The 22,207-nt window shown below is 44.7% G+C and overlaps 3 protein-coding genes across 3 annotated transcripts; 2 read left to right on the top strand and 1 right to left on the bottom strand.

The window, feature by feature from the left end:
• Positions 1-10,915: 10,915 nt before the first annotated feature.
• Positions 10,916-15,962, bottom strand: N7458_008739 (peroxidase/cytochrome P450 family protein; the record flags this gene model as incomplete). The annotated part of the gene is made up of 14 exons (XM_056912121.1): positions 10,916-11,460; positions 11,520-11,796; positions 11,843-12,091; positions 12,170-12,677; positions 12,736-13,212; positions 13,274-13,335; positions 13,397-13,485; positions 13,536-14,227; positions 14,278-14,620; positions 14,672-14,761; positions 14,817-14,925; positions 14,984-15,148; positions 15,212-15,813; positions 15,872-15,962. 14 exons carry the CDS (start codon positions 15,960-15,962, stop codon positions 10,916-10,918), a joined length of 4,299 nt encoding a protein of 1,432 aa, XP_056760970.1.
• A 1,073-nt stretch (positions 15,963-17,035) lies between these two features.
• On the top strand, positions 17,036-18,611 carry N7458_008738 (T6SS phospholipase effector Tle1-like catalytic domain-containing protein; the record flags this gene model as incomplete). The annotated part of the gene is made up of 4 exons (XM_056912120.1): positions 17,036-17,216; positions 17,272-17,671; positions 17,713-18,191; positions 18,268-18,611. 4 exons carry the CDS (start codon positions 17,036-17,038, stop codon positions 18,609-18,611), a joined length of 1,404 nt encoding a protein of 467 aa, XP_056760969.1.
• Positions 18,612-19,861: 1,250 nt separating this feature from the next.
• On the top strand, positions 19,862-20,911 carry N7458_008737 (uncharacterized protein; the record flags this gene model as incomplete). The annotated part of the gene is made up of 3 exons (XM_056912119.1): positions 19,862-20,071; positions 20,570-20,608; positions 20,702-20,911. Coding segments are annotated over 3 exons (459 nt in total), but the record flags the coding sequence as incomplete, so codon positions are not given.
• Between the last annotated feature and the right edge of the window lie 1,296 nt (positions 20,912-22,207).

The raw sequence follows: 22,207 nt of genomic DNA, 5'->3' as shown, positions 1-22,207 counted from the left end.
GGTTAGTGTCCGATTCAGGATATATCCTGCTGTTTCTACTGCTAATGGCTATAGTGTTTTCGGCAGATTCGCGTCAATGAGTAACGCTCGGGCGACTTTAATAATAACACCTCCAGCTCTCTCGATAAACCCGTTCTGTTTAGGTGTGCCGACCACGCTGGTTTCCTATACAATCCCTTCTTCTGCAAGCTAATTCGCAAAGGCTATATCGAGCGATTTCTCGTTATCACTCTTGAATACTCGTATATGTATACCGAATTGGTTCCGGCAGGTTGCAATTGCATCGAGTACTGCCTTCCTGTAGCTATCTTTGGTGTTATGGGTCTTTATCAGATGAAATCGTATACCCTCGAGGTAAAGATGGGTAATCCATTAGTGGCTATTGAATGCAGGTTCCACCTGCATAACGTCAAAGTAAATGCGGCCAAACTTGCCGTAGACCTTTGATCTTTCCGCTGATCGTCGCGAAATCTGACGCTAGGCTTGAGTCTGCTGACATGCAGCCCATATCTCAGGATTTGACAGTGTAGTTTCCTTAGATCTTCGCTCAATCTCGATGCTATCGACCATTTCTGCGAGTCTTTCAATGCGTTGATTAGATAGATGACCCAATCTTCGGTGCTAGATCTCAGTGCTTACTGGCTTAGCCAGGTTTCTTACGCTCGCAGCGTATGAAGCGGCTAATGCAACTCCCTGCGGATTATCCGTCTCGAGGACGTACAATCGTATATACCGCGTACAAAGGGCTACTATCTCGTCCCTTTCGTTGGTTACCCCGGGCAACTTGCTGTTGAAATAGAGACCTCTCGTCTCTAGATCGGATATAGAGACTAGATTAGTGGCGAATTCGGCTGAATACCACACTTCGGGGATGATTCCTATCGAATCTTGCCCTTATCATCGGTAATGCGAATTTTAGCTCGTCCAAAACCAGTAGCTATCGCTGAGCCCTAGCCGAGGTTGATCGTCCTTCTAGCTCTATGGAAAGTCTCGAATCTTGTGCGGTCATTGCACACGTTGACGTTGGTCCTAGAATCGAGAAGCTATGTATTCCGTAGCGGTTGGTTAATAGCTGCATTCGCTACTATAGCGGGTAATTCGCTAGCATAAAAGGAGACCCGCCGAGCTCGAAGAAGGTCACATCTGAAAATGCTTTACTACACCTTTCATAACAGCAGATATGCGGTCTCTCGCCTGTGTGTGTCCGCGAATAAACCGTCAAAGCACTGCGCATAGCTCGATACGGGGGTTTTTTTTCAAGTAAACTAACTTTGCTATACTTCTCCTAGAGGCATTTGAAATTGCGCGTACTGACAGGAGCTATAACTGCGAAGTGTTCACCTACAGCCTTCATGGTACCTAAGGGACCGAGGAGAGGGGAAGAAATGGGTCGCGGATGTGCTAGGGCGGCGTAAGCTAAGAGTTAATAAGAGAAGAGAGTGGTTAAAAATCATATTCAGCGTATAGGTCGTACAAATTATTCCAAAATGGTCCAGGTCTGGACCGAACGAATAGTTGGCGGGATACATAGCATGACAAAGCGTTAGTTTAGGAGCGAGGAAATAGGGGAATTCAAGTCATACTAGATCTGGAATAACGGCCTATAGCGAGCGGGGAAAGTGGGCTAAATAGCAGTTTTCCTTTTATTAATTTATTTGTTATAAATGATTTATAATTGTCCTGTTATAAGTTAGCTAGTAAACGAGGGGATGCGCAATAGCAGTCTAGGCGGAACAGACAGGTCGAGATACGGGAGAAATAGGCGATTAGGAGGAGATTAGGGTGATGAAAGACACCCTTAGCATAGCCGAAGAAGATACATAGAAGGCTAAATTAAATAAGACGCTAGGTCTTATAAAAGAGAATCCTAAAAGGGCTAATTAGATATTAAGAAACTAGTATTCGAAGATAATAGGAAAGATAGAATAGAATTAATATTTAAATAGTACGTATAAAAGAATATATATTAATCTTAATATCAAAAAGCGTATCCTTCCTTCTAAAGGGTTCTTCCTCTTATCTCATATAAGGCCTTTCGCCAAGATCCTCTGTATCAACAAACCAAACCAATCAAACGATACAAACCAGCCAAACAAGAGAACGACACGATTAAATCAACAAAGCAAGTTCCGCCTAAGAAATCGGGCTACTAAGCACCCGTCAGCGGTTCCCCTACTACACTATTTAATATAATTCACGGGCGAGCCGGCCACACAGGCCACTATCGAATGTCGAATACAGTCACTACGCATAAGCTCTAACGCCCCCACACCCGAATATTACATAATATTCTGCCGGTCGAAATATCCGCATATGATTAACCAGGAAGCTATTATAGCATAACTGTTATGCCAAAAAGTCCCTTTTTGACCATAAAATGATCCTTGAAATTCTCTATTAGATTTTCAGTAGGTTCCTCATCTACTCTAGGCGCTATATACCATGACTTAGTGATCAGTTTGATAGGCGGTAGAGCCTTAGTACGGGCGGTAGTGTAGGCGTATCTCGAGGGGTGTTAGGACTCTTGCGTAGTAATTGTATAGTATAAATTCGCTTTCACCAGGTAGCCGAAGGAGTCCGCTGAACTCTAGAAGATCCAGCTAGGATAGGACATGATTTCGACCGGTGCGAAATCGGCTGTAGTTAAGCTCCTCTAGCATTGCCGAATTCGGTCCGACAAAATGCAAAAGTACAACATATACGGTATATCCATTTCTTGTCCCCCTTGTTACCCGAAATCGCTTTAAATAATATGTTGCTTCTAATAATTGTGGTTTGTGGAGGAAATTTAAATAAAGCTTACTGTCAACAGCCGCTTAGTAATAGCAGTATCTACTACAGAATACCTCCACTAGCCAGCATAACGCCTATTAGATATCTACCTAGAGGTACAGTGACTCAAAATAGACACTAAAACCTTAGCTGCGGTGAAGCATTTTATACTAGTAGAACCTACCAAAGAAACACTTGACTTTGTCAAACTAGCGTGCATCGATCTCAACGAGTATAATAAAGGTCCCGCGGCTAAGGCTAAATTGGCTGAGAAAATCCACGACGCTATAACGACACAAGGATTTTTCACCATCATTAATCATGGAGTTAGTGAGGAAGAGATCACTCGGCAAGTTGACATCGGGCATCACGTCATTACTAATACCTCCATAGATGAAAAGCAAAGGTATATTGCGCCTATGATCGAACAAGGGTTATACCACGGCTTCAAACCGTATAGTCATTAGAGAACCTCAGGCGGTGTTCGAGACAGAGTAGAAAATTTCAATATTTACCGAGATATAACGCTCCGCGAACAGCTATCTACCCTGTTACCGTACCAAGGCGAGGTACGGCGGTTTATCGACTTTATGCACACGGAGATCCTCTTCAAGATCTTACGCCTTTTTGCCATCGCATTAGAGATCGAGGACGAGGACTTCTTCGTCAGACTCCATAGTTACGAGAAACATAACGAGTCCTGGCTTCGATATATGGAATATTTCGATGAGTATACTACGGAAGAGAGAAAACAGACTAAGGGAATATGGCTAGGTAGACACTAGGATTTCACTAGTCTGTCTTTCCTCTTTAGTCAGCCTATAACATCCCTTCAGGTTCGAGACTACGACAACAATTCGGAATGGAGATATATAGAATATATTCCTAGGGCCATCATTGTAAATGCCGGAGAGACTATGTTGTGGTAGACTGGAAATTACTTCAAAGCAGCGATTTACCGTGTCTTTGAGCCTCCAGCAGACTAGAGAGGCCATAATCGATGTGGCGTATTCTACTTTTGCGTTCCGAATGATGATATTATTATTAATACTTTGCTGGACGAGAGTCCAGTTTTGAGAAAGGCTGGTGTTACAATGGCCTATGCTCTAGAAGATACCCCAACATCGAAAGAATGGAGTAATAGGAGAATTAAGATCACAGGGCGTAACGCTGTCTAGGAGAAGAAGGGAGGTGACGAAAAGGTAACAACTGAGAAAGTCGGAAAAGTTGTTACTAAGTGGTTTAGATAGCTCAAGCTTTTGCAGTCTTAAAATATTATATTGTTAGGCTATTAATGGTTATTCGTGAAGATAGAAGGGGCAAATTGCTCGGGTTAGATAGTGAATGATATATGGCCGGTGGAACATTTGCCGATTCATCTTTCTATAATTCTTGTAACCAAATAACGTGGAGGAATATAAGCCGGATAGTATTGAGAAACTAGAGTATTAACAACGCGAAATTTTAGATGGTATTGATTATATATACCCGTAAGCGTGTCCCTTGCTTTACGGAAATTCAAAACACACGTTCTTTTGCTAGTAATAACATGACTTGTATCACGGCGGAAAAAGCTATATAGTCTACTACGCATAAAGTAACTTACTTTAGCAGCATCATCAAAGATGCGAAATCCGTACTCTCAAGGCTTCCAATAAGTTTTGCACACCTTCTAGGAACTTTCCTTGCTATAGATAGCCTGACTGAGACATATAAACTTTCGCCTCACTCGTCTCTTCCAATCGAAGGGACTTCCTTCTTTCCTATAGGGAAGATAATTTCTTCCTCAAGTACCAGCACGTCTTTGAACGTTACCGTTATCTTGGTTAGGTTATGATTCCTCGATTTAGCATCTGGTTCGCCTACACAACTCTTGCACTCCCGAGTTATATAAATCGCCTATCTAACTTGTGATACCCTTATTACCATGCTATAGCGGTCTAGAGGTAGGAGCTAAATTAGGTATCGACGATGTATAGTGGATAGATCTTATTAGGAGCCAGGACTCCTATAATAGATGAGTACGAATTTAGCAAGCTAATCCAGACCTACTCTAGTACACTATGACCCTCGTGCTCTACGTGTATGTTTACAACTATCTCAATATAGCCGGTGTTATCCTGCAGGCCGGGGATAGCTTGCAGTCTGTCTCTAGGAATATTCAATCGTGACCTAAGTAACATTTCGATCGTAAGATATCTGGATTGTCTTAGTAGTTGTGCAACAGTCCGGATTTACCATAAATCGGCTTTGTGGCTCCAAAGACCGTTGATACCTAGTAATAATGATAATGATGATAATCATAATAATGAATAGCCGCATATATAACTCATCGTAATTTATAAGGTGTTAACCCCAACAGCGGCTGCACAGGCTGGCGACCGGTACTGGTTTCTATGTTGTAGAAGTTTATTCATGAACGGCTCAAGAATGTTAGAAGGTAACGAGGGTACACGGACATCACTGCTTAGATAGAACTAATGATTAGTCTCTCGATAGTCTCTTGCAGCCGTTCTTACCTAATTAACGTATTCTTGCATAACCCGAAGAACCATAAAGAATTTGTATAGTCAAGCGGATTGATGCAAAATATTTTCGAACTTGGCTACACGGCTTTAACCCATGTCGGGTATTAATACTCTTTCGCCGATTTAGGACCGAACTAATAGCTACGGAAAAAGAATTATATCCGAATTCAGAACTTTCGGACCGAACGCTAGCCGCACAAAATAGTAGTCGGTGGCTCTAGTTGCTACCTGTATCTATATCATCTTAGGGAGTAACGCAAGAGAGTACCCGCTATAAATCATAAAGCTTTCTCAATTTTCTGCGTTCCATAGAGCTCTGATACTCAAGTTAACACCTTTGATTTCTTAAAACTGAGAATAAAGTCTGAATAAGACATGATCAGCGATATGAAATCTGCAGGTCACAGGAAAGAGATGTTAGATACGGACGAAAGATCTCCAACAAAGCTACTCGCCTTTTTTATTGCATCAGCCATACTAGAGATACTTACTTCTGACGTTGTAAAGAAGGTCAAAGTGCTGTTTCTGGATTACCTCGGAGTTTCTGCTTTAGCCGCTGGCGCGGAATCTAGTCAGAAATTCCTTTCGGCAATCGAAAGTTTCGCGGGATCAGTAGGCAGGAAAAATACTGTTATAACGAAAGGCTCGGTATTTCTACCATAATATACGGCCCTGCTCTATGGTGCCTGGTGCTATACCTACGACTTTGATGATACCTATAGGATAGCAGTTCTGCACCTAGGCAGCAGCGTGATTTCAGCCGCGTTGGCTGAAGCGGAGACGCTACATTCATCAGGATTGGAATTGTTATTGGCTTTAGTAGTGGGGTATGAAGTAGCCTGCCGTCTCGGAAATGCGCTAGGTCTCGGTGGATATCCTCGAGGTTTTCATAACACGGGCACAGTTGGCCTATACGGCTCTATTGCAGCTGTGTGCAAGCTCCGACAGTCCTCGCAATAGGTTGTGGAAGATGCGTTTGGCCTGGCGGTCTCAAAAGCTGCCGGATCTATGCAATTCTTGGAGAATGGCACCTGGAATAAACGTCTACATCCAGGGTTTACAGCCCATGATGCACTCTTGTGCGTCACACTAGCCTTAGCAGGGGTTATTAGAGCCACAACGCCGATTGAGGGCAAATACGGACTGCTTCATAGCTATTCTGAGAACGCCGATGGTTCAAGACTGCTAGATCGCCTAGGCCGCGATTGGATATTCCTTGAAACGGCTTGTAAACTATTCCCAGCCTGCAGGATGACACATGGACAAATTGAAATGGTGGCAAATATACGCAAGGAGTACGAGAGTCATAGCATACTAGAGCAAATCTTGATTAGCTTGCCGAAATCCTGCTTTCCTATTATAGGTATACCTACCCCTAACAAGATAAATCCGCGATGTATAGTCGACGCCTAGTTTAGCTCCTATTTTCAGACTGCTGCAGTATAGCTCTACGGGGAGCAACTGGGATGGAGTATCTATGAGAAAATCTACGACTAGGGGGTGTAAGAGTTATGCGGGAAAATTCAGTGTGATATCGAGGAGTCTTACGTGGCTCTTGAATCTAAGTTAAGGGTAATATTCAAAGATAGGCTGGTTGTTGAGGATGAAATTATCTTTCCTATAGGAGAGAAGGAACGTCCTTTCGATTGGGAGCGAGGAGTGAGGCGAAAATTCATGACTCTAAGTGAACCTGTGTACGGCAAAGAAAAGTACGAGAAAGTGTGCAAGCTAGTTAGAAGCCTTGAGAGTACAGATGTCGCATCTTTGATGATGTTAGTAAAATGAGGTATATTAAAACGAGGGTGACGCTAAGATGACAGGATTGCTTAACTTCTTTCTACGGCTATCTAGCTCGCCCTTTTCATGTTTCTCGCTTGCGTCATGGTATAGGGCGCACAAACTTATGTAGCCTAGGGTGCTAGTTATAAAGCTGATTTTCATAGTGGCGCTGCGTATGCCAAAGACCATGACCCTTTAATTTCAAATCTTTCCGAGGATGTATCGTAGCTTCCGGTCTTGGCAAATTATTTGAATTTTCATATACGTGGTGACAAACTATCACCCTAGTCTACAAGGTTAGTATGGTCTATTACAAGTAGAAAAAGTAAGATATCCAAATTTTAGGCCGTCAAAATATTTATTTGTTATATTACTATAAAGTACAACATAATTTACACCTTTTAATGATGAATTATGTATTATATATCTATTTGCCCTCAATCGTATATTCTAAACCTAACCGTATATAATCCAAATTGAGAGAGGGTTGCAGACCAATTTTATTAGTATCGAGTCTTGGGGAGCACAGGAAGAGCCACGGCTGATGCAGGGTCTAGCTAGGGTCGTGATAACACCCGAGGGACCCGAGTAGGGAGGCAGGTATTAACCTCTCGGAAATTTCTCTTTTTCCTTCCCTAAGTTGCTTATCCGGCCTATCGTTAACGTCTTACAAGCCTTCTATTTCAGAGCTAGTGTGATCGTCTACGGGGCAGCAAAGGACGGCCCAGAACATACCAAGAAAAACCAAGTTATGACCTCAAGATGGTGCAACATCATCCATATTTTCACGATAGCACCATGTGGTTTGCAGCGGATCAGTATTGCCCGTTCTGGGACGAAGATAGAGCTAATACACTATAAGAGGGAAGTTGGAGAGGAGATAGGTGGGTATCTCAGCTTCAGTACGGATATTAGCTGAGAAATCTATTTTGAGCTGTGTTCACCGAAAAATAGAATTCCGGTTTTTCGCAAAATCGATTCTTGAGCCTAGTGTACCATACTTACCAAAACTCCCGTCCGCATCCCCTTAGCCTCGGGGCTTTGAAACTCTGATGAAGCAAGATTTCAAAATCTTGTCTCCAGTAGACATCTTCAGGGCCCTGGTTGGGCGCAAAAAGTAGGTCTAAATAGGCTTTCTTTAAGCCCGATATTTTGCATAAAATCCATAAAATCCATGAAGTTCCTATCTAGATCATGTTACTTAGAATGAAGGGCCTCAAATAGACTTTGTAAATGTCTAGTCTCCGGGCAATTCTGGAGCTTAAAGTGGGAACGCCACTTAGTTGCCACAAGTCCGGAATGTTCGATTGCCCCTAATATAGATCAACAACTAGATTTGCTTGGAAGCTACCTTTGTATTTATGATATTTTTTAAGCCAAGGTTTGATCCTAAGGCGATATACTGTTTATAGAGTTCATCCCGAGGTCAAGTAAAGGTCGACCAAGGGTGAAAAAGGTGCAGTATCCCATTCAGATTATTAATATTTAGGAAAACGTGCAATAGGAAATCTGTGGCGTTAAAACAACCATATGAATTTGCATAGGTGAACAAGCTGATTGCGTTCTTTTGATTCTCGCCGAAATCGAATGAATACCTTGCCAGCTGAAAGAAGATCGCTTGGGACTTTTACTAGGATAAATAAAAACAAAATCTGATATATGGATTTTCTTCGCGAAATACATTCTTTCAACGTGGGGTTTGTGGACGACAAGGACGACATTAGTGGAGTATAAAGGACGAAACAACTTATAAAACCTCGGTGTCTAAACCAATGACATGGCAGGAACTAGATGAAGCGACTATATATAAGCAGCCCATAATTGCCTGAGACGGCGGAAGTGGATAGTTATGATATCTCTGATTGGCTGCATCACTGCCCCCTTTCTCATTGATTTTTCTATTTCAGTTTAGATTTCACAGGTAGCATGGACCTGTCTACTCCATATACATTTGATACGTCGTTAGTCTCCTGGAAGGAGAGGGGGGTTTATTAGAGATATTTAATATACCTCGAGGTCTCAATATGTTCGCTCTTCAATCGATGCAATTTCTTCATATATTCTTATGCAACTGGTTCCTTCTGGTCAGGTTAGCCCACCCGTTGCATACAATCTATACTGTATCAGCTTGCTCATAGAGAACTAATCATGGTTACGTGAAGAGACTGGACTTCGACATGGATCCTCTCCATTCGGCTCTCGCGCGTACAGCTTGGTGACTAGATTGCCAGAGTCGCCACGGCATTTGTGCTATGCTCTCTTCTATTTCATCACAACACTTTCGCTAGAGCTTCTTCGTATTCCCTTTGCATTCTCGCGATGTCTTCCCTGTGTTGATCACAGCTCATTGCGGAGGTCTACTGATTTCCATACGCCACTTCGCGGCCTCCGCATGTTTAGTTTCAATCTCCTTCTGGAGATAGTTGTTGAAAGTATCGATTTTAGTGACTGTATACAGAGACGCGGTGTATTCTATGATTATATTGATGCCCTAGAAGGGGCAAAACGCCGGAAGACAAGTACTAGACGGATGAACTGCCTATTCCGCCTTTATGCAAAGAAGCTTCTTAATACTAATTAATGGGAAATCTGGGTAAGAAATCCTAACCATAATTATGAAGCTAATGATACCCTAATAGGGCATGGAATAGCAAGGCGTCTATAGCTTAGTAAAGACCAAAATCAAACAATTAAACATCTTATGAGCAAGCTTGTATGCTGCGTAGGTAGAAACGAAGAAGATTGAATAAGATAGATCGATCTTCTTCCTTGATTGAATAGGAAGAATAAAATCAATTCGGCTTAGAATCATAAAGATAATATGAGAGAAAAGTAAGGTAGGACTAAAGCTTGGTTAATTATATTGAATCTCTTGTTACATATTCTACATAATAATCAGATCTTCGTAGAGAAAGCAGGGCATACTTATAATCAATATTTTATACAAACTTATTAAACTTGTTTCTTACATATAATCGTTCTAGATAGGTCTAGATACATAGTGATCTTATGTAGTAGCTGTTTGATTAGTGGTTGCTTAATTGTACGATGTAATTGACCGTCGTGATGATATAGATCGCATATTATATGAGTGATTTGATTATATCCAAATGATTTACTGTATGAAATCAATTGGTTTTTGTAAAGTTTTATGAGATCATGTAGCTTTTGGTTCTGTTTGGCCGTTTGGATGATAAAGTTTCCATTGAGATCCGGGGAACCTTATTATGGTCACATGGTATCAACATAGATTATATAGATCGTACTGAACAATCTTATAATTGGTTTCTTGTTGATTTGATATCATTAAGATCGTATTGATTAATCTTATGAATATATTAATGATCTCAGTGACGTTGTGTTGGCTGTGATTGGTTTTTACTGTATCATCACATAAAGACTCTGCGACGATACATTAGGTTCTGTTGAATATCTGGTACCCCAACTATTGGCTCTCATGTCCTCCTTCCTATGGAGGTATGGATTCAACTTTGAACAAGGACTATAACCTCCCATGTCGAGCTTTGGAACTGCCGAGGCATCATCTTGGGGCAAATTTTAGGTCAGTATATAGAGAGTTGTCATCAAAGGCGAGGATCATTACCTTTCAAGGTATTTATTTTCATTTCTGTAAAGTAAAATAGAAGGAATCAGAGCGGGTTTCAGTGAGCTCGAGCTCCAAGTTGGATGCTCGAGATAAGAAGAGCCCAGAGTCATTTTCAATGGTATAGGAGCCTGAAATCGCCCTAACGATCCGAAATTGCATTGATCCCGCGAGATCTAGTTTGCATTTGCTTCCCTGGTCACATATGAGACACCCCTCCCACATTCGACTATTATATCTGCTCGCTTGCACTGCCAGAAGCACCATCGGAACTAGGGATGAAGCCTTGGGCAATTCCGTGAGTCAACTGTGAAACCGAGCTTCCTCCGGGCACGCTGTTGACGAAGCCGTGGGCGAGTTCGTGAGCAGTGCCTATTGTCTTCTGGTTAATTTCACCAAAGTCACTGATGGCTCGGTTCAAAAGGCCGGGGTTTTCTTTGATGGAAGTTTGCTGTTGCGGTTGACCATCCGGAAGGCCTTGATAGCCTGGCATGCTGCTTTGCTGATCAACGGCATTGGTTGGGGGACCCCCATTGGGCACAGGGACAGTTGCACCAACGGCTTCACTGTACGTCGCTGGCTTGGTGGGGTCAGCAGTGCCATTAGCGTACTGCGACGCATCAGGGCCGTTGGGCATGAGCTTGGAGAGTTTGTTCTTGATAAACTCGTCCTGCTGCTTCTTCAGAGCATTGTAGTTGATGTCACTGGCAACAGCAGCAGCGAGCTTAGGAGCGCGGAATACGCCTTTTCCCACGCCATCGAAGTGAACCTTCCAGGCTACAAGAATATGTTAGTATCAGTTCTACTCTGGGTAGTCGCATAGGAGCAAAACTTACTCGTTGGGTCGGTGGTCAAGTATGACCAGCTGTCGTTGAGATACGCCCTGTCGCCGTTGATCTGAATCTGCTTCAGAGCTCCCATTTTACCAGGAGCGGGGCGAAGGTGCTTCAGACTGCCGCACAACTTGACAAGGGAGCTGATGAAGGTAATGGCAATTTCGCGCCCGAGACAGGCGTGAGGCCCGTAGCCTAAGTGGATGTAGGCGCTCTCCGGCCGGTCAAGCTTGAACTGATCCGGCTCAGGGATGGCATCAGTGTCCCTGCATGCGGGGCCCTACTCGGAGTATAATAGTCAGCATTTGTTTCAGTTATCCATTTACCGGACTTGGTATCCCTACAAATAGAGCAATAACCACATCACCAGGCTTGTAAGTCTTTCCATCAACGGTGGTCTCGCTGACACAGGCACGGATGTCCCGCTGATTGCTGGTAAGTCTCTGGGCCTCAAGAACGTATTTCCGTAGCTCCTTGTCAGCAGACTCGGGATCCGAGCTTGAAGACAAATTTTGGATTGCCTCCCAGTGCTGCGAGTTCTCCTCTTGTAGGAAATAGTTCAAGACGTCGGCAAACTAGAGGAGATTACCATGTTAGAGACAAGTTGTTTCCATGCAAAGATAGAACCAAGGGGAAGTAGAGTGGGCACAAACCATTCCAATTGGCGCACCAACGCCAGCGACAGCAGTCAACCAGCAAATGTCGGCAGCTTCCTCTGGAGACTTTCCAGCGGAGATAAGTTCCTTGACGACATTCTGGCCATACCACCTCAAAGATCCAGTCTTTGCTTTTGCTTCAGCTTTCTTGCTGGCCTTGCTGAAAAGGCCACCGACGAAGGGGATCTTTGACGTGATGCTAGTCACAGCCCCGGTAATGGCTCCAGTGGCTTTGGATACGATTCCTTGGGCGTCGCCAACTGGGTTTGATCCACCCGAGATAACCTTGAGGGTGGTCTCAGTCAGAACCTTAGACCCTTCATGGGCATCCTTTCTGCGCCGCAATGCCAGAGCAGGATCGAAGTTGTTGAAGCCAAAAGTGCGAACACCCATAAGGTACGTATAAAGCTCAGTAGAGTTTAGACTACCTCCCTTGTTCTCATCGGTCTTCAAGTCCAAGCAGAAAAGATCGGCCATGATACGGGTATTCAGAGGAATAGCAATGCTACAGGCATATCAGTAATCACATTTTCAAAAGATACTGGCGATAAAGGATGACTTACTCCCGGATAATATCAAGCTGGTTCAAATCTTTGCCGAGGCTGAGAGTCTCATCATCCAAGAGCTCCTTGCCAACATGCATCGATGTTTGAGAAAGCAGCTGCATAAACTCAGGCGGGCTAAACATGATTTCCTTGACCAAGTTTCTCTGAGCTGTATTCGCAGCAGCATCACCACCCAGCATGTAAGAGTCGTACTTCTTGCCAGGGGTCATGTCGTTGAGGTTCTTGGCCCAGATGACGCGGAAGTTCTTCTGGTCACTCAGAATCTTAGTCACGGCGGAGTACTTGGTGGCTACGTTGGGAGTAAGTGGAGGCGATGGGTCCTGAAAAGTGTACTGGTCAATAGTTCCGATTTCACGTGCAATCTGCTCGTTCATCTTGCGAGTGAACATTGGCTGTGTGCAGTGCAACGAGTTGTAAGGGAACCAGCCGGGGAATGCACGCTGGAATAACTTCCAAAACATCGATCCTCCAAGGCTGTGGGTAAAGGAAACGTCAATAAATTTTGTGGGTACAGATAGGAAGCAATAGTACTTACATATCATAATCCTGCTGGACTTCCTGGTATCCCCATGCTGTGAGATTTGAAGGGGTGTAGTCCTATAGCCATTTTTAGCACTTTTTTCTCTGGGTGTCTTATGTTCGATCCACGGTCATTTACCACAGTTAGGAATCGGTCAGATCGCACCAAACTGACAGCATCACTGAAAACAGCGCGACCAACAGTGTATGGAGGGCAACCGCCACAACCTAACCCATTAATTATCAGATATCAACGGTTGTGGATGAAATTTGCTTACCAGGGTCCATGCGGGGCTTTCCATCCTCAAGGAACAGACCAGGATACATTTCAACCATGTCAGGGTGGTCGTAGAGCTTGCGCATGAGGTCAGCAATTTGAGGGTCGGGGTTGATATCCTCAAACGTGTCGTGGCGCTTGAGTCCAAAGAAGCTACGCATCTCATTCAAAGACGCGAGGTTCCACTTTCTGGAAGTCATAATGCCACTGATTTCAATCATCCGGAGGGCCTTGGGAACCATTCGGGCGTTGAATAGACCCGCAGGGTCTTCCATACTCTCCTTCATAATATTAACAAGCTCAGCGTCGTCAAAGCTGCCATTCGCACCACGCTTCAACCCATCAAAGGTGCGCTCTGCTGGGTCTTCGGGAATGCTCTGCTCAAAGCGCAAAAGACCCTCAACAAAGTCTTGAGGGGTGAGCTGATCGAGTGGCTTGTGCGGGAAAATCTTCTGCATGAATTGGTTTGTCCACTTTTCATCGCGTTGAGAGATGACAGAGTGGAAACGGTACAGGAGGTTGAATTCAGCAGAGACCTGGTTGCCGATGCCGCGCGGGACACCCTCGGGGTCAAACATTCTGCCCACCTCAATACGGGGGTCAAGGGTCCAATCACTGGCAGAGTGGTGGGTGTTGGTGAGGCCACGAAGGTAGTCGTGCAAAGAGATGTTAATGTAGAGACCATTGGTAACACTAAATCCATGGTCAGTACTAGAAGCTTTGCGTTTGAGGAATATTCATACAGTCTAGCAGTCTGGAAGATGTCCTCATCTTGCTGTGCGAGAGCTGCCTTTTTGTCCTCTTCCGTTTTGGTAGGTCTCAAAGTGAAGCGACCATTTTCATTGATGTTCAGGAGAACATCTGCAACATAGTTGTGGAAACGGCTGTACATGACAAGCATCACATTGACACCAGGAGGCTGTCCAAGGAGACGCTTCTCAGCAAAAGAATCCGGTTTGAGTAGACCACGCTGCATGGTCCGAATGCTCAGCTGGTCCTTGAGATTTGAACCGTACAAGGGGGCGAGGTCAAGGTAAGAAGAGGTGTCCGAGATACTAGGATCAACACGGTTGGTCCGGAAGCAATCTATAAATGTCAGTAAACGCCGAACTTACGGCTATTGTCCTTGATTCTTACCATGAATAATGATCGTCGCATGGTAGAATAGAACGGATGAGATACCAGCTGGGTTCTCCTTGAAGGTATCATCGCTACGAGCCATGAGCACTTGGAGATGTCAGCGTGGCTATAAAAAAATTCGATGGTAGGAGAAATAACTTACAGTCAAACAGAAGACCAGGGTCAGGGGGAACACCATGCAGGTACTTCATCTTGGGGACTGTTCTCGCATATGGGCTTCCAGCCTTACCCAGGTCAGGTTGAAGGGGGTTCTGTATCATAGCTATTAATGAATCTACTCATAGAAACTTAATAGAATAGCCAACTTACATTGTAGCTTCCGTCTGGGGTTCGGTACTGGAATTTATTGCCCATATAACTCAAAGGAGGGTGCTGCAAGCTCTTCCACAGGGTGTCGATAATAATTCTAGTAAGTTTGCCTCGCGCCTTAGAGGTACGGGGCAATGACGCCGCAATTGCAATCATCTTCTCCATCTATAATAAATGGTGAGCATCATGTTCATCACCCCATTTGTATCTTCCAACACTTGTACTTACAGTCATATCCCGATCATTGATAGGCTTTCCCTTGGTCTTGGCCACCTCAAAGAGTGTGCGAAGGTCCTTGAACCCACCCTTGAGTCCCATAGACTTCAGATCAGTGGCGATTCCCGTAGCCATGGCAGTAGGATCACCGTACGGCTCTCCTGCCTGATAATTCTCATCATCCTCTTGCTCGGCGATCTTTTTCTTGTTAAAATTCTTCCATTTGGCCGGGTTGAGCTTCGAAGCTATGCCAGGTGCGATTCCAGAAATACTACTCAAAGCTGACTGTGTCCCTTTAGGCACATATATCAAACTTTCAGGTGACGGTATGAGCTTTTCCAGGAGAGGGACCTTTCTAAGCATGCCGATTCCAGGGATTTTGTTGACATATTCGGAAACCTTGTCCTTGAGCAAGTCCAGGGCGCCCTTGTCATCCTTCTTGACGAACTTCAAGTAAGCGGCATAAAGGAAGAAACTGAAAACCGTAGCCAAAACTCCACTGAGACCAAACTTTGTGAGCATTGATTTAAACCAGGCTTGATCCTTGGTTCCGAAGAGAGAGGCCCCGGGGATCGAGGACAATCCAGGAAGGGAAGAGACTCCAGGAAGCGAAACTTCAATTCACGAGTTAGCATAGGCCGGTCCCGTGTTTCGATGATATCATATACTCACTCTTGGATGGAGAAGGTAGACTTGGAGCCCAGTTCAGAGGGTTCCAAGAGGATCCTGGGGATGCCTTGGAGATAGCCTCGCTAAGTCCCATTTTGGGGGAGATTGTGATAGGGTATGTCAAGTGGCAATTATTAACAGAGAGTTGGAAGAATCAAAGGTGCTCAAGAGCCTTTCAATAATTTGAATTGAAAAGTTCTTTTTTAAAATGGACATAGGTTGTAACTTTAAGTATGTTCATGGTGACTGTAGATATCTTTCTACCTCGACGTACAATGATGCATTTGGTCATGGATCCAAGACATCACCAACATTGGGTCGCAGCGGCATTTCCTTTCTGGCAATATTCAGGAAAATCCTCGTCTGGTCGACGATAAACAGTTGCGGCTTTTCCTAGCGATAACAGCCTGGGGACGATGCTTGCGTTCTGATGCTACATAGTACCAGTGTCCAAAGCGAACTCCACATGCTAACTACCAAGCCAATAGAAGACCAGATGTTACAAAATTAAGCATTATTCACTCGTGTTGAGCTTCATCATCCACCTACCAGACTACTCCAAAGGGATTATCGATGATCTCATAGCCCATGGACAAACATTGGAGGGCTCAACCATGGTGCTGATCAAGATTCGAGGGTTGCAAACGCAGGGATGCAACAGGCCAGTGATATCAACGACGTTACGTCTTATAAAGGTCTCGAACAGACGATTTGAGCTGCAAAAATCCCAAGTCTTGATTTTTTGACTATTATGTCACATTCGCAGCCCGCCATGTGAAAGTTCCGCGTTTCCTAGGATCATCGACCCCTGGCACTGTTGTTCTATTTCAACTTTTCAATCTAGCTGATAATGCACGGATCATAGCAGATTGTGTTGCTCTTTCAACGCTTGATCATTAAGGTTCACATAGCTGGAAACGGAATGATGGTGCGCAAAAAGGTAAAAATATCACCAAATGGGGCCTGTCGTCATGTCTTTAGGCGTCATGCAAAGCTTGTGCACATATGCATGGTCAGAGACTTCTTTCTCGGGCAAATCATATATACTGGATGGAATGGCTTCCCTTTATCTCTCTAGTATTTGTAATTTACCCTTTTCCAAGATCTCTTCTCGTTCAAATACCAAAGTCCAACTTGGCACAGTATTGAAGCCCATACTTGCCCACTATGCCTCACGCAACCGACGAAACTGAAAATTCTACCAATGCTTCATCTGGCCCACGCCGGATTATTCTTTGCTTTGATGGCACCGGGAACCACTTTCAGGGCAATGAGTCAGACACCAATATTGTGAAGATCTACCAGATGCTTGATCGACACAAGGAAGGTCAATTCCATTATTACCAACGTGAGTTTCCCACTCAGTCTTTTGTTCGTATCCTTTTAGCTAAGCACTTGGGCAGCGGGGATTGGTACCTACATCAAAGGTCAAGGTAACAGTGCGACACGCGGGAAGATATTGCCCAAAGTCAAGTCAAGTATCATCAATACAGTCGACCAGGCAGTTGGTACCTCTTTCCAGCAGCATGTTTTGGCGGGCTACCACTTCGTCATGCGTTACTATCAACCGGGAGACCACATCTACATTTTCGGTTTTTCTCGTGGCGCCTATACGGCCCGGTTCCTCGCTGAGATGATACATGATCTTGGTCTCCTATCGAAGGGAAACGAGGAAATGGTCCAATTTGCTTGGGATACATTCAGCGACTTCCAACAATCTCGTGGCAATGATCCTCAGACTGAAAAGGATGACAAGCTAAAGGCTTACATGTTGAATTTCAACAAGACTTTTGCCGGCCAAATGTTGGAATCCACTTCCTTGGCCTCTTCGACTGTGTCAACAGTGTGGGTCAATTTGAAATTCCGCTTTTCCGCAAATCCTACAAGGTCATTGCAAACCCACCAGCACGATACATCCGGCATGCCGTGGCCATCCATGAGAGAAGGCTGAAGTTTAAGCCAGCTCTATTCCACATTGATCCGAATGGCCCACCTGTTGACCTTAAAGAGGTCTGGTTTGCCGGTAACCACTGCGACATCGGCGGTGGTTATGGACTCGAAAAGGGCCAAAAGCATTTACTTTCCGACTCGGTATTGAACTGGATGCTTCAAGAGGTGCTCAACCTCGAGGGGTCGGAGAGTAAATTGCAATTCCAGACTCTGAATGTGGACGACGTATCGAAAGCTGAAAACGCATTCCCCGGAAAGGAGGAACCTGGCACTGATGCGTTCTCACTTCGGAGGAAGACCAATCAACCCCATGATACCCTCCGATTCGGTCATGGTACCCCTTTCATTATGGTTCTACTTTGGTGGATCCTTGGTATGATTTCCATTTTCTTGCTCTTTTTCCTTCTTTTTCAATTGGGTCTAGACAGCTAACAAAATACCATCCGCAGAAATCCTGCCAATTTTCACCCGCCTTGAGCTGGAGAATGGCAAATGGATCCCGCGTCGTCTGCCTCCAAACTTGGGAGCACCACGGGACTTGCCCAGTGATGCTGTCATCGATCCAAGTGTCAAGGAGATGATTCAAGCGGGCATTCTGGACAAGGAGTCTATTCCTCCCAGAGGCGGAGACAACCCCAATTTGCCCAACGTCGCGAACATCACCTACACCTGGAGCAAACTGCGCAACAGACTATCTAATCAAGCGTCAAACGCCTCCAAAGACAGCGCTGCAGATGACACCAAGAGTGCTCTCCGCAATGCAATGCCAGTTCCAGCCAAGACAACTCGCTGAACCATGGCTGAGTGTCGAAAACGGTCTTCTAAGGAATCTCTCACTCAGATGTTTGGTAGGACCCAAAGGAAGCAAATTGCTAACACGGGCGCAAAGAATGTAAAGGTGGAATGGATTCGCTGCGTCAATAGGTATTATTATAGTACTAATAGCTGCGTGAACTGATTGATTACATGAAATATTACTGCGTCTGTCACTTCAAAGATAACTTTAAAGCACACATAGTAGACAATGGATTCGAAGCCTTAGGTTGCACTGATCTGCGATCAGACATGGTGGCATCCCCTGCTAGGGACCTGGGCACCACAAAGACAAGCAACAAACACCCTTTTGATTAGCTAGTAATTACGGCAAGCGCGACGGACAAAGAAACCCCAGAAGATGTTATCAGAGCCGAGTTCTCAGCCTATAGAATTGCCGACATTAGAATTCCTACGGCTCATTCCTAAGAAGCCGAACCGCCCGGGTCTGCAACGGAAGCGCAAGGGCCGAACCGACGGGCCGCCAAGATCCACTTGACATAGCTATCGACAGCTGCATGTTACATGGACCAGCTGTCTGTGGAGACACTCGTGTCGCACATTTTAACCAATGGCGAATTCTCAATTGGAAGTAGTGACGAATCCGTGGCGATGAATGTCATTCCACGGTTTCTCCCCGGCTTTCCCGGCGATTGAACGCGATACTACTGTACAAAGTACGTATTGTACCATCCCTTGTATGATTGGTAATGCAGCAGAATCCATGGACCGTAGCCAGATGCTTTCGGATATGAGATATGACAGGCGTCGACAGCTACCGACGTGGTGCGTCACCAGCGAAAAAATCTGCTGCGGGCGCTACCTTGAGTCGTCCTCGACCCATGGTTCTCCGGGGAACTGTGTTGACAAATGCCATCCTTATGAACGTACAGCGCCAAACTCTCCATGATCCGCACGCGGTCATACTCTACCATGTATTCCACTATCCAATTCAAGGAAGAGGTCTTGCGAGACGTCGGTGCTGAGATATCATTGTCTTGCAAGGTCATGGTATGCAGATCGATGCAAATCTGGATTTCATACATCACGGGCTATGTGAGCCCCGGAGCATTCGAGACTTTAGATAGTATTCCAGATCTGGCGTACACTTTCGTTGTTCCATTTCACGAGTGAGGAAAACTAATTATCGAATCTGTAAATATTTCGCCGCAAGGACAACGCCCTACGCTACAACAATCAGACAACTCCACAATCGCATTTTCCCACATAATGCTCCTCCAATTCCGACCCTCCCAGATCGGCAGTAGTGAGAATCACCCACTTCGCTATACTACTTCTCTAATGAACCTGCTGTGGGACGATTTCCTTCTCGGCTTTCGCTGCTTTAGGTATGCCCCTAGGATTCTCCTCCCGCTGAGACTATCGCGGCTAAGCAGCCGAAACGAGCTTAGGGGTACCCGCGAGAACCTTATCATACTAGTTATTCACATAGCACTTATTATCGGCTAGCTCGGTTTCATAATCTCCCTTCTTTTTTGGTGTAATGTTGCCAATTATAACGTTTGTCACCTATTTCATGTGTGGTATATTGGTAAATTTTGTGATCTGCACGTACCTGAATAGGAGGAACAGACTTCTAATCTCCCAATCTGTCAAACGCCCTTTAGCTCCCACTAATGAATACTGGGTCTTTATTAATAGGGTAGCGGCTAGGTGAGTACGACATTATTTACATTAATCATAATCCCTCGACTTATCCAGGACTCTCTTATGGAGTGTTATTTTCGCTAACTAATAAATTTCTAGGTAGGTGACGTTGCCTTTAAGATAACATCGATCAACTAGCTTAAATCTTTTGGTCGAGAGGTCGTTGGCGTTCACAATCCTACGTGAGCTCGATACGCCTAACATAAGTGAACACACTCTAACTAATTCGTCTTTCATAGCAGCTAAGGGATCGTGTTTGATTTGATCTAGTACTTGATCGAGCGCGACTTTACCTATCTAGTAGAAGATGTTCGATAGGCTTACCCGGTGATTAAATAAGCCCTCTTGGACGACAAGTATAAGAAAGTGGTCATTATTCTTCACAGCTACGGAGGAATCTAGGGTGAGCTAGTTATTGACTGGCTTCTCGATGAAGTACCGCATAATCTTCTTAATCAACTAGAAGTGTACACATTTACTAGTGCAGCAAACCACTTCAATAACCTATACACTCGGGCGTCCGCGCTTAGGTCAGCTAACTCTAGAGGAGAGTTAGCCCTAAGGAGCAAGGTGATACGGTATATCGAACACTATACGAATAGTCGCGACTTCGTGAGCCGATTTGGAGTGCTCTACTTCGCTCATATCAGGAACCGGTACAATCAATCAATCAATCAAACAACACTCTATTAACCTGATGCAGCCTAACTAGTGGCGTAATGGCTATGCAGGCGCTTTCTCCGGCGGAAGCAAGAGTATTCCGAACGCCAGACCCGCGCATGAAACAGTAAATACATAGGAAAAAGGCGTCTTGCCATATAAAATCAGCCCGAAAACAGTATCAAAACGCCCGCAATGCCCTTAATCCCACGATATATCCCTCGATTCACCCTTAGAGTGGCCTGCTGCCTCCTCTGTATCTCCATCTCTGCTTTCCCTCTTTTTCGGCATCCACATCCTCCTGCTTCGTTCTCGATTAGTGGCGTTCGTCGCTAACTGACGTGTTAGCGTGGTAGATGTATTCGTCCACGACCTCTCCGTCGGCCGTGGGTTTGGCGTTCCTCCTACCTATCGTCTTCACTACCTGTACCTGCTAGTCTTCCTGGCTCGTTGTTTTCGTCGCCTGTTGGTTCTGGTTCGATTTCGACGTATCGGAACTATCCTAGGAGGCCTGTTTGTAACATGAATTCGGCTACGTAGCGGGTGGCCTACGAGTGCGATATAATTGTATCGTAATCTGTCGAATCCCTAAGGTCAGTGGCCCTAACCTTGTTAAGGAAGATCTTCCTTAGATTAGCGTATAACGGGCACTATATTAAGACGTATCTTAGTATTTAAGACCCTTCTCTATAGTAACACTAATCTAATTCGACCGCCTTAATCTTGAATAAGAAGTAGTTAATACAATATATATTAATCGTATCTAAATCAGAATCGAGGTATATAGCTTCGATAGAGATTCGAATAGCTAAAGTACCTTCTTATCTAGAGCCTTCACTAACCGCTAGTTCGGCTTGCTAGTTATCTCCTTCGCCTACTCTTATACCTATCTCTCCTTAATACGCTACCGCACACGGCGCTTCGCGGTCGATGCTAGAAGGACACGATCGCTAGAAGACCTACTAGACGCCGAATTACTAGCAGTCGGTTAATCCGCTCCGTTCTCTATACCTCCGGTTACTGCTAACTTTGCTTTAATATTAGTAGTTTTATTACTAGGAACGCCTACGTATATAGGGATCTAACGGATCTCGACGGGAATCGTGTCGGACGTAGGCGTTTGCTAATAATATACCTATTTCGATCGAAGGGCCTAGACGAAGTCATAAATTTACTAGAGTACGTACTAGCCCGACGATCGCTTAGGATTTTGTACTGCTTAGATAGAGGCCTAGCTATCGGAGAAAA

The sequence above is a fragment of the Penicillium daleae genome, assembly GCF_028827525.1.
Source record: "Penicillium daleae strain IBT 16125 chromosome Unknown utg000008l_segment0_segment0, whole genome shotgun sequence".
NCBI classification, from domain to species: Eukaryota; Fungi; Ascomycota; class Eurotiomycetes; order Eurotiales; family Aspergillaceae; genus Penicillium; species Penicillium daleae.
The sequence above is the reverse complement of the archived record's forward strand: the minus strand, read 5'-3'. Positions and strand labels throughout refer to the sequence as shown.